Source organism: Podarcis cretensis, assembly GCF_951804945.1.
Source record: "Podarcis cretensis genome assembly, chromosome: 2".
In the NCBI taxonomy this organism is placed as follows: Eukaryota; Metazoa; Chordata; class Lepidosauria; order Squamata; family Lacertidae; genus Podarcis; species Podarcis cretensis.
The window spans coordinates 126,261,933-126,273,325 of NC_137171.1; the positions used below are offsets into that span (position 1 = coordinate 126,261,933).

At 39.7% G+C, this 11,393-nt stretch overlaps 1 protein-coding gene across 1 annotated transcript in view; it reads right to left on the minus strand.

The window, feature by feature from the left end:
• Nucleotides 1-11,393, minus strand: part of LOC307209892 (uncharacterized protein) — a gene marked incomplete at its 3' end in the record, with an annotated part of 54,617 nt that overhangs the window by 10,080 nt on the left and 33,144 nt on the right. The window contains exon 4 of the mRNA XM_079965264.1: nt 9,882-11,353. Coding sequence (XP_079821390.1) covers nt 9,882-11,353 — 1,472 coding nt within the window. The remainder of the gene's footprint in view (nt 1-9,881; nt 11,354-11,393) is intronic.

The following is an 11,393-nucleotide window of genomic DNA, read 5'->3' on the forward strand; positions in this document are numbered from 1 at the left end:
CACGCCAGGGATGCCCAATATCCCCTCTGCTTTTTATATCAGTCCTGGAGGTTTTGTTAAATATGATTAGAAAGGACCAGTTGGTTAAAGGAGTTCAGGTCGGAGTTAGACACTACAAATTAAGAGCATTTGCAGATGACTTAGTTTTGACCCTGCAACAGCCAGACACTAGCACTAAAAGAGTATTAGAACTAATTGAAATATTTGGTCGAGTAGCAGGTTTTAAATTGAACAAACAAAAAACGAAAGTGTTGGAGAAAAATTTAACAATGGAAGAAAGAGAGAGATTTCAGAATGAAACAGGCTTGGAAATAACGAAAAGGGTAAAATACCTGGGGATAAACTTAACGTCTAAGAATGTGAACTTATTTAAGGATAATTATGAAGAATGTTGGTTAGAAGTAAAGAAAGATCTGGAAATATGGTCAAGGCTGAAACTTTCCTTGTTAGGCCGAATTGCTACTATTAAGATGAATGTATTGCCTAGAATGCTATTTTTATTTCAGACGCTGCAGATTTTGGACAAGATGGACTGTTTCAAGAAGTGGCAGAAAGACATATCAAAATTTGTCTGGCAGGGCAAAAAGCCCAGAATAAAATTCAAGATTTTAACTGATGCAAAGGACAGAGGGGGGTTTGCCCTGCCGGACTTAAGACTTTATTATGAATCGGCAGCTTTTTGCTGGTTGAAACACTGGCTACTTCTTGAGAACACGGACATTTTGGATCTGGAAGGGTACGACAATAGTTTTGGTTGGCATGCATATTTATGGTATGACAAGGTAAAGGTGTATAAAGGATTTAAAAACCATATTGTAAGGAAAGCATTGTATAATGTTTGGATTTGATATAAAGATCTGTTGGAAAGTAAAACCCCCAGGTGGGTGTCACCAATGGAGGCGAGGGAAGTAAAAAAGCTTAATATGGACTCTAAATGGCCAAAATATCATGAAATTTTACAATATGATGGTGAAAGGGTTAAACTTCAGAGTTATGAGAAACTAAAGCCCAAGGTTCGAGATTGGTTGCATTATCATCAGATAAATGAGACATTCAAACAGGACAGGAAAATAGGATTCCAGAAAGAGAGGTCAAAACTAGAAACAGAATTGTTGGAACCCAATACTAAGAATTTATCAAAAATGTATAACTTGCTGTTGAAATGGAATACACAGGATGAAACGGTGAAATCAGCTATGATTAAATGGGCACAAGATATCGGTCATGATATTATGTTTGCTGACTGGGAACAGTTATGGACCACCGGTATTAAATTTACTGCATGTAATGCTTTAAAAGAAAACATTATGAAAATGATCTATCGGTGGTACATGACCCCAGTCAAGCTTGCAAAAATTTACCACTTGCCTAACAATAAGTGTTGGAAATGTAATGAGACTGAAGGCACTTTTTATCACCTTTGGTGGACCTGCCCAAAGGTTAAAGCTTTCTGGGAAATGATCTATAATGAAATTAAGAAGGTCCTTAGGTGGACTTTTCCTAAGAAGCCAGAGGCTTTTCTCTTGGGCATGGTTGGCCAATTGGTGTTAAAGAAGGATAGGATTTTCTTTATGTATGCCACCACAGCAGCAAGAATTCTACTGGCAAAGTATTGGAAGATGCAAGAACTACCTACTCTGGAAGAATGGCAAACAAAGGTGATGGACTTTATGGGACTGGCTGAGATGACGGGCAGAATCCGCGACCAGGGGAAGGAGACAGTGGAAGAGGACTGGAAGAAATTTAAAATATATCTCAAAAACTATTGCAAAATTGAGGAATGTTAAGATGTCAGGGGGTAAGAGGCAGAGAACTGCAGCAGTAACTAAAAAACTAAAGGAAATTTTATGAAAGGGAATTAAGACAATTGACTAAAGGGTTGCTAAAGAATCACTAAACAAGGATGCAGGGATGGGGAGGTATGGGGAAGTCAAAAGAAAGAAGGGTATGAAACTATGATTTTGAAGTTATATTGGTTTAATTGTTTTGTATGTTTTTGCTTGTGTTTGATTTTCTTATTTTTCTTCTGTTTTTCTTCTGTTTGTCTTGTTCTGTTTTTATTATGTGTTTGAAAAAAGAATAAAAATTATTTAAAAAAAAAGAAAGCTGCATTCAATTTCCTGTATGTTTCATGATCTCCCTTGCATTTTGCTTGCCTTCTCTCCCCCACTATTTGTAAGGCCTCATTGGACAGCCACTTTGCTTTCTTGCATTTCCTTTTCATTGGGATGGTTTTCGTTGCTGCCTCCTGTATAATGTTACGAGCCTCCATCCATAGTTCTTCAGGCACTCTGTCCACCAAATCTAAATCCTTAAACCTGTTCCTCACTTCCACTGTGTATTCATAAGGGATTTGACTTAGATTGTATCTTACCGGCCCAGTGGTTTTTCCTACTTTCTTCAGTTTAAGCTTGAATTTTGCTATAAGAAGCTGATGATCTGAGCCACAGTCAGCTCCAGGTCTTGTTTTTGCTGACTGTATAGAGCTTCTCCATCTTTGGCTGCAGAGAATATAATCAATCTGATTTCGATGCTGCCCATCTGGTGATGTCCATGTGTAGAGTCGTCTCTTGTGTTGTTGGAAAAGCGTGTTTGTGATGACCAGCTTGTTCTCTTGACAGAACTCTATTAGCCTTTGCCCTGCTTCGTTTTGATCTCCAAGGCCAAACTTGCCAGTTGTTCCTTTTATCTCTTGACTCCCTACTTTAGCATTCCAATCCCCTATAATGAGAAGAACATCCTTCTTTGGTGTCACTTCTATAAGGTCTTGTAAGTCTTCATAGAATTGGTCAATTTCAGTTTCTTCAGCACCAGTAGTTGGTGCATAAACTTGGATTACTGTGATGTTAAAAGGTCTGCCTTGGATTCGTATCGAGATCATTCTATCATTACTTATATCATAACATAATTTCGTCACTTCTTTTTTTTTGGACTCCCTCGCGTCTCCCGCTCCCACTTACATCTTTACAAAAAAATTTTCCAAGCAAATTACCCACTTATTTGCAATCTTATCTCTGCTCATTTAAATAAAATCTAGCAGTTCTCCAAAAAAAATTTATTTTCCTTAATCTCACTTATCGTCAAATTCAGATCTAATTCAGTGGTGGGCAATTATTTATGATCTAGCATCCTTCTTAACATTCAACCAAATTACAATATTTTTGTAAATAAATCTTGAATTTCTTCCAGTCTTCTTCAACCCTCTCTTCTCCCAGGTCTCGGATTCTACCAGTCATCTCGGCCAGTTGCATATAGTCCATCAGCTGCATCTGCCACTCTTCCAGTGTGGGTAGATCTTGAGTTTTCCAACTCTTAGTGATGAGTATCCTTGCTGCCGTTGTTGCATACATAAAAAATGTTCGGTCCTTCTTTAGCACCTTCTGGCCAACAATACCCAGAAGGAAGGCCTCTGGTTTCTTAGTGAAGGTATACTTAAATACCTTTTTCAACTCATTATATATCATTTCCCAGAAGGCCTTCACTTTAGGGCAGGTCCACCAGAGGTGAAAGAATGTTCCTTCATATTCTTTACATTTCCAACATTTATTATCAGACAAATGGTATATTTTGGCAAGTTTAACTGGGGTCATGTACCATCTATATATCATTTTCATTACATTTTCCTTCAGAGCATTACATGCAGTGAAGTTCAGCCCAGTGGTCCACAACCTTTCCCAGTCCTCAAACATAATATTATGCCCAATGTCCTGAGCCCACTTTATCATAACCGATTTAACCATTTCGTCTTGTGTATTCCATTTTAACAGCAGGTTATACATTCTTGATAATACCTTAGTCTTTGGTTCTAACAATTCTGTTTCCAACTTCGATTTCTCCACCAGGAACCCTACCTTTTTATCATTTTTGAAAACTTCTTTAATCTGAGCGTAATGTAACCAGTCTCACACTTTATCCTTCATTTTCTCCAAACTCTGCAATTTCCAATTGTCTCCATCTTTTTCTAATATTTCCCAATATTTTGGCCATTTGGCCTCCATATTGGGTCTTTTTCGGGCCTTAGCTTCCAGAGGTGAAAGCCACCTCGGAGTTTTGTTTTCCAATAAGTCTTTGTATTTTGTCCAGACATTAAATACTGCTTTCCTGACAATATGGTTCTTAAAGACCTTATTGATCTTAACCTTGTCATACCATAAGTATGCATGCCAACCAAAAGCATTGTTAAAACCTTCCAGGTCCAGTACATCAGTGTCTTCGAGAAGTAGCCAGTCTTTTAGCCAGCAGAAAGCTGCGGCTTCATAGTACAGCTTTAAGTCTGGCAGGGCAAAGCCCCCTCTTTCTTTCGCATCAGTTAGTATCTTAAACTTAATTCTGGGCTTTTTGCCCTGCCAGACAAATTTAGATATATCTCTCTGCCACTTCCGGAAGCACTCCGTCTTGTCCACAATCTGCAATGTTTGAAACAAAAACAACATCTTTGGCAATACATTCATCTTAACAGCAGCAATTCGGCCTAACAAAGAAAGCTTCAATTTTGTCCAACTATCCAAGTCTCTCTTAATTTCAGACCAACATTTTTCATAGTTATCCTTAAACAGACTCAGATTCTTTGCTGTTATATTTACCCCTAGGTACTTTACTTTTTTAACCACAGTTAGTTCTGTTTCTCTCTGAAACTGTTCCGACTCTACATCTGTCAGATTTTTCCCCAACACCTTAGTTTTCTGTTTATTTAGTTTGAATCCCGCCACCCGACCAAAATCTTGAATCAATTGTAGTACTCTTTTTGTACTAGATTCTGGCTCCTGCAGGGTCAGAACTAGGTCATCTGCAAAAGCTTTAAGTTTATATTGTTTCGCTCCGACCTGAATCCCTTCTACCAACCGGACCCCTCTAATCATATTCAAGAGCACCTCCAGAACCGATATAAATAGCAAAGGGGAAATCGGGCAGCCTTGTCGTGTTCCTTTTTCAATTTTAAACTCTTCTGTAACCACATTGTTTACTATCAATTTAGCCTTTTGTTCTGAATATATTGCATCAATCCCATTCTCAAAACCCCGACCCACTCCCATTTCTTTTAAGTTTCCCTTCATAAATTTCCAAGAGATATTATCAAAGGCCTTCTCTGCATCTATGAAAATTAGCGCTGCTTTTGTATTTATGTCTGTTTGCAAAAGTTCCAAGATGTCAATAATGTTCCTTGTATTAGCAAACATGTGTCTACCTGGGAGAAAGCCTGCCTGGTCTTTGTGAATTACTTCATTTAAAACTTTTTTAAGTCTACTTGCCAGAACATCTGCAAATATTTTGTAATCCACATTTAAAAGGGAGATGGGACGGTAGTTCTTGAGTTGTGTCTTTTCAGAATCCGATTTAGGTATCAATGTGATAAATGCTTCCTTCCACGATTCCGGCGCCCTCCTCCCCTCCATAATTTCATTGCTAACCTCCATCAGTGGTTGTATCAAGTAGTCTTTTAATGTCTTATAATACTTGGAGGTTAGCCCATCTGGCCCTGGAGATTTGCCCAATTTCATGTTCTGAATGGCTTTTTCAATCTCTTGACGTGTTATTTTACTGTTCAGGAGTGATCTATTTTCATGTGACAGTTTTTAAAGTCCATTTTTCTCCAAAAATTGTTTAATCTCAACCTCGTCCTGCGGCCCTTGAGTATATAATTTTTTGAAGTATTTCTGGAAACACTTTCTGATCTCCGTGGGGTTCTGAATGTTTCTTCCTTCAATTTCCAAATTTGTAACTGTATTTAATTTTTGTCTCTTCTTCAACTGCCAAGCTAGCAGTTTCCCACATTTATTTGCCGATTCAAAAGTTTTTTGTTTCATTAATTTAATCTTCCACTCTATTTCCTGATTTATCAATTTGGAATATTGTGTTTGATGGAGTTTGATTTCTCTCAAGATCGGCTGTGACTTCGGATTTAATCTTAATTTCTTCTCTAGTTCTTTTATTTTCTCCAAAATCTTATCTTTTCTGTCGTTTTGTATCCTCTTCCTTACAGCATTCTGTTGTATCAAGAACCCCCTCATCACAGCTTTACTTGCGTCCCAAATAATTCTTTTTTCCACCGTAGTGTTCATATTTATCTCAAAGTAGTCCTTCAAAGCTTTCTGGGCCTTCTTAATAGTCTCCTGATCTCTGAACAAGTTGTCATTCATCTTCCATCTAAAGGAGCCGGTTGGTAATAGTATCATGTCCATTTTCAGTGCGTTATGGTCGGAGCAGGTTTTTGGGCAGATTTCCACCTTTCTGACCTTGGGTGCCAGACCTCTAGTTATCCATATTTGGTCGATTCTTGTCCAAGTCAGCTGGGCTTCAGAGAAAAATGTTCCTTCTTTTCCCAAGGGGTTCTTCGTTCTCCAAATGTCAATCCATTCCATATTGTCTGTCAATTCAAAGAAAGTTTTTGGTAGTCTGCCGTCTTTTGTGACATTTTGGCTTTGTGACTTATCCATATTAGTTGATACGACCCCATTCATGTCTCCCATCATAATGATGTTGTCATAGTCCAGATAATCCAGCATGGTCTCATGCAACTTCTTAAAAAATTCCGATTTCCCTTCATTTGGTGCATAAATTCCTAATATCAGAATCTTTTCTCCTTGATGTTGTATTTCGATTGCCAAAATTCTTCCATGTTCATCTTTAAATAAAAATTTAGGTGACAGGCTCTGTTTTGCATATATCACCACGCCTCTCTTCTTTACTTTGTCTGAAGATATAAATTCCTGACCAAGTCTTTTATTTATTAATACTTTTCTGTGGAGCCTAGTCACATGTGTTTCTTGTAAGCAAATAATGTCCAGTTGTTCCCTTTTTAATATATGAAAAATTTTCCTCCTTTTTTCCGGGATGTTGCAGCCATTTATATTCCAGCTCAAAAGTTGCAGAGACATCCTGAATAAATCTGGTTATTTTTCTAGGGGTGGTACCTTGTTCGCTGGATCTTCAGGATCCGAGGGTGTAGGCACCCCTGGTGCTCCAGGCCCCGAGGGTAATTCAAGTCCTTTTTGAAGGTCCTCTCCGTACGGGCTCAGAAACTTGTCTCTATCTTCCAGTGTTCTGATTTTAATCTTCTTCCCTCTAAAAGTGAAAGATAATCCTTGAGGAAAATCCCACCTGAAGATGATTGAGTTGCTCCTCAACAGTCTTACTAGTTCCAAATAATCAGATCTAAGGTCCAACAGTTGTTTAGGAATATCCTTGTAAATTTCAATTCTTTTGTCCAAAATATCCAGTGACTTTCCGTAATGCAGGCCCAAAATCTTGTCCCTTTCCTCCTTTGATCTCAATGTTATTAAGCAGTCTCTTGGCTTCTCTTTCTTTATAAGTCTTCCAAGCCTGAAGGCTGATATGATTTTAAAATCTTTTTCCTCTAAGTTCCAAAACTTGGAAAATTCTTTAGTCAAAAACTCAGCTAGGTTGCCTTCTTCCACTTCTGGTACCGAACTTATCCTTAAGTTGGTCTCCCTGTTCTGTAGTTCTATCATGGAAAGATAGGTCTGGTGTTCACCTACTTGTTTGCTGAGTGGTCTTACCTCTTTTTCTAAATTTCCCAGTCTCTGGCTGGTATCCTCAGCCAATTTCCGATTTTCACCTGCAGTCTCCTTCAGTTCTCCAATTGCTTGTACATTCTGTGCAACTTGTCCAGTTAATCTATTTAAACATTCTGTGTTTTGATCAATTTTAGCTGTTTGCTGATCAACTTTTTTATCCAAAGATTCCAATTTTTCAAGAATTTTCTCTAAAGTAGAGCCAATTGCTCCTGAGGCCATCTCTTCCAATTGTAATTCCTCAGTTTCTCCCTCCCCTGCCCGTGGCAGAGAAGCAGCTTCTTCCTCAGAAGTCAGAGTAGGCAAAGTAAGCAAAGTAGGCACAGATGATCTACGTGCCTGAGAGGCTGCGGTTAAAGTTGTTTGTCTGGTTCTCGGTCCCTTTTTTCTTGCGCCACTCATTCCAGAGTTATCTAAGAATCAAGGTCAAGCTGAGTTGTTCCCATGAGAAAACAACGGCCCAGATGGTAACAGTCAAACAGGAGGCCGGGAAAAGGAAAGTAAAACAATGTCACTGCTGTAAATCCCAAATCCTCTAGGGGGAGCTTAAAATGTCTTTAGGGAAGAAGTCAATTCCAATAAAATTAATAAAATCTAATTTAATGTCCAGGAACCTTCAATAAGGTAGGTTTTAGCAGAGTTAGTATTTAGAAAGCCATAGTGTTTCAGACAGTGCTTACTGGTATTCCGAAAGGTGCTTCAAAATAGCCAGTCCAAACTCCCTCAGATTGTTTCAAAGTTTAAGTTCAAAGTATCCAACCTTGCAGACTGACTGCTCAGTTACTCAGGCAGTTCCAGCACCTGGGTTTCTTGCTTAAATTGTAATCCAAATGGAAGAAAGGTATCACAGTCCAAATAGAAGTCATATAATCAGTTACTTAAAGTCCTTATTCTGCTTAGAAATAATTTCCACGGGTGCCCAGATCAGTTAAGTTAAAAGTTCACTCTTTGCCTCCACTCCTCCAGCTCTTTACTTTGAAATTCAGTGTCAGCGGAAGACGGACTTCCTATTTTTCGTCACTCCGCTTTCAGCCAAATTCAATGTTTTTAGGTCTCAAAATTTTATAAAATCCTTATTACTCACGGATTGTTGCTTTCCGAATCAGAAGTTTTAGGAAGAAAGGCCAGCGCTCACCGGCAGCAGCAACGCGGCTTCGTTCCGTTGACTGCAGAACGACCCACAGCGCCGCAACCCCCTCCGCGATCCGGAGCCCCTTACGGGGTTCCTTCAACGTTTTGGGGGCTGCTCCTGGCGCCCGCCGGGTCCCAAGACCACAGGCTTCTGCCACCTGTGGTTTTCCAAAATGGGTCTCCGCTTCGCCGCAGCGGACGACCCGTTCTCAGCGGAGCTTCCCTCTCCCGATTAGAAGAGGGCAGCCATTGCCGTTCGCGCAGCCTCCGGAAGTAGTCTTAAGTGTCCCCTTTGACAGGTTTTCCCACACTGCATACATTTAAATGGTTTCTCCCCTGTGTGAGTTCGATGTTGTAGGCGAAGTTTCCCACTTTCACTTAAGCTCTTTCCACACTCTATACATTTAAATGGTTTCTCCCCTGTGTGAGTTCGATGACGTATTGTAAGGGTTTCACTTCGATTGAAGCTCTTTCCACACTCTATACATTTAAATGGTTTCTCCCGTGTATGAGTTCGCTGATGTATTCTAAGGCTTGAATTGTGACTGAAGCTTTTTCCACACTCCAAACATTTAAATGGTTTTTCCCCTGTGTGAGTTTGATGATGTTGTTGAAGTTTCTCACTTTGACTGAAGCTCTTTCCACACTCTATACATTTAAATGGTTTCTCCACTGTGTGAGTTTGTTGATGTAGTCTATAGTGTCCACTTTGACTGAAGCTCTTTCCACACTCTATACATTTAAATGGTTTCTCCCCTGTGTGAGTTCGCTGATGTATTCTAAGGCTTGAATTGTGACTGAAGCTTTTTCAACACTCCAAACATTTAAATGGTTTTTCCCCTGTGTGAGTTTGATGATGTTGTTGAAGTTTCCCACTTTCACTGAAGCTCTTTCCACACTCTATACATTTAAATGGTTTCTCCCCTATGTGTGTTCGATGATGTAGGCGAAGTTTCCCACTTTCACTGAAGCTCTTTCCACACTCCATACATCTGAATGGTTTCTCCCCTGTGTGAGTTCGATGATGTATTGTAAGGGTTTCACTTCGATTGAAGCTCTTTCCACACTCTACACATTTAAATGGTTTCTCCCCTGTGTGAGTTCGCTGATGTATTCTAAGGCTTGAACTGCGACTGAAGCTTTTTCCACATTCCAAACATTTAAATGGTTTTTCCCCTGTGTGAGTTCGATGATGTTGTCTTAAGTGTCCCCTTTGACTGAAGGTTTTCCCACACTGCATACATTTAAATGGTTTCTCCCCTGTGTGAGTTCGATGATGTTGTCTTAAGTGTCCCCTTTGACTGAAGGTTTTCCCACACTGCATACATTTAAATGGTTTCTCCCCTGTGTGAGTTCGATGATGTAGTGGAAGTTTCCCACTATCACTGAAGCTCTTTCCACACTCCATGCATCTGAATGGTTTCTCACCTGTGTGAGTCCGTTGATGTATTCTAAGGTTTCCACTTCGATTGAAGGTTTTCCCACACTCTATACATTTAAATGGTTTCTCCCCTGTGTGAGTTCGATGATGTATTGTAAGGGTTTCACTTTGATTGAAGCTCTTTCCACACTCTACACATTTAAATGGTTTCTCCCCTGTGTGAGTTCGCTGATGTATTCTAAGGCTTGAACTGCGACTGAAGCTTTTTCCACATTCCAAACATTTAAATGGTTTTTCCCCTGTGTGAGTTCGATGATGTTGTCTTAAGTGTCCCCTTTGACTGAAGGTTTTCCCACACTGCATACATTTAAATGGTTTTTCCCCTGTGTGAGTTCGATGATGTTGTTGAAGTTTCTCACTTTGACTGAAGCTCTTTCCACACTCTATACATTTAAATGGTTTATCCACTATGTGAGTTCGTTGATGTAGTCTATAGTGCCCACTTTGGCTGAAGCTCTTTCCACACTCTATACATTTAAATGGTTTCTCCCCTGTGTGAGTTCGATGATGTAGTCGAAGTTTCCCACTATCACTGAAGCTCTTTCCACACTCCATGCATCTGAATGGTTTCTCACCTGTGTGAGTCCGTTGATGTATTCTAAGGATTCCACTTCGACTGAAGGTTTTCCCACACTGCATACATTTAAATGGTTTCTCCCCTGTGTGAGTTCGATGATGTGTTCTAAGAGTTTCACTTCGATTGAAGCTCTTTCCACACTCCAAACATTTAAATGGTTTTTCCCCTGTGTGAGCTCGATGATGTAGTCGAAGTTTCCCACTATGAGCGAAGCTCTTTCCACACTCTATACATTTAAATGGTTTCTCCCCTGTGTGAGTTCGATGATGTAGTCGAAGTTTCCCACTCTCACTGAAGCTCTTTCCACACTCTATACATTTAAATGGTTTCTCCCCTGTGTGAGTTCGATGATGTATTCTAAGAGTTTCACTTCGATTGAAGCTCTTTCCACACTCCAAACATTTAAATGGTTTCTCCCCTGTGTGAGTTCGATGATGTAGTCGAAGTTTCCCACTATGAGCGAAGCTCTTTCCACACTCCAAACATTTAAATGGTTTTTCCCCTGTGTGAGCTCGATGATATAGTCGAAGTTCCCCACTATGAGCGAAGCTCTTTCCACACTCTATACATTCAAATGGTTTCTTCGTTATTCCTTTTGAATTTACAGATGGCCCCCCAGAACTCTTGCCTGTCTTCTCCATCGTCTGCTTCAGAGTGCAGGGAGACAAAATCCTGTTGGGGTTTCAAGGGAGAGAACAGAGGAATATGACAC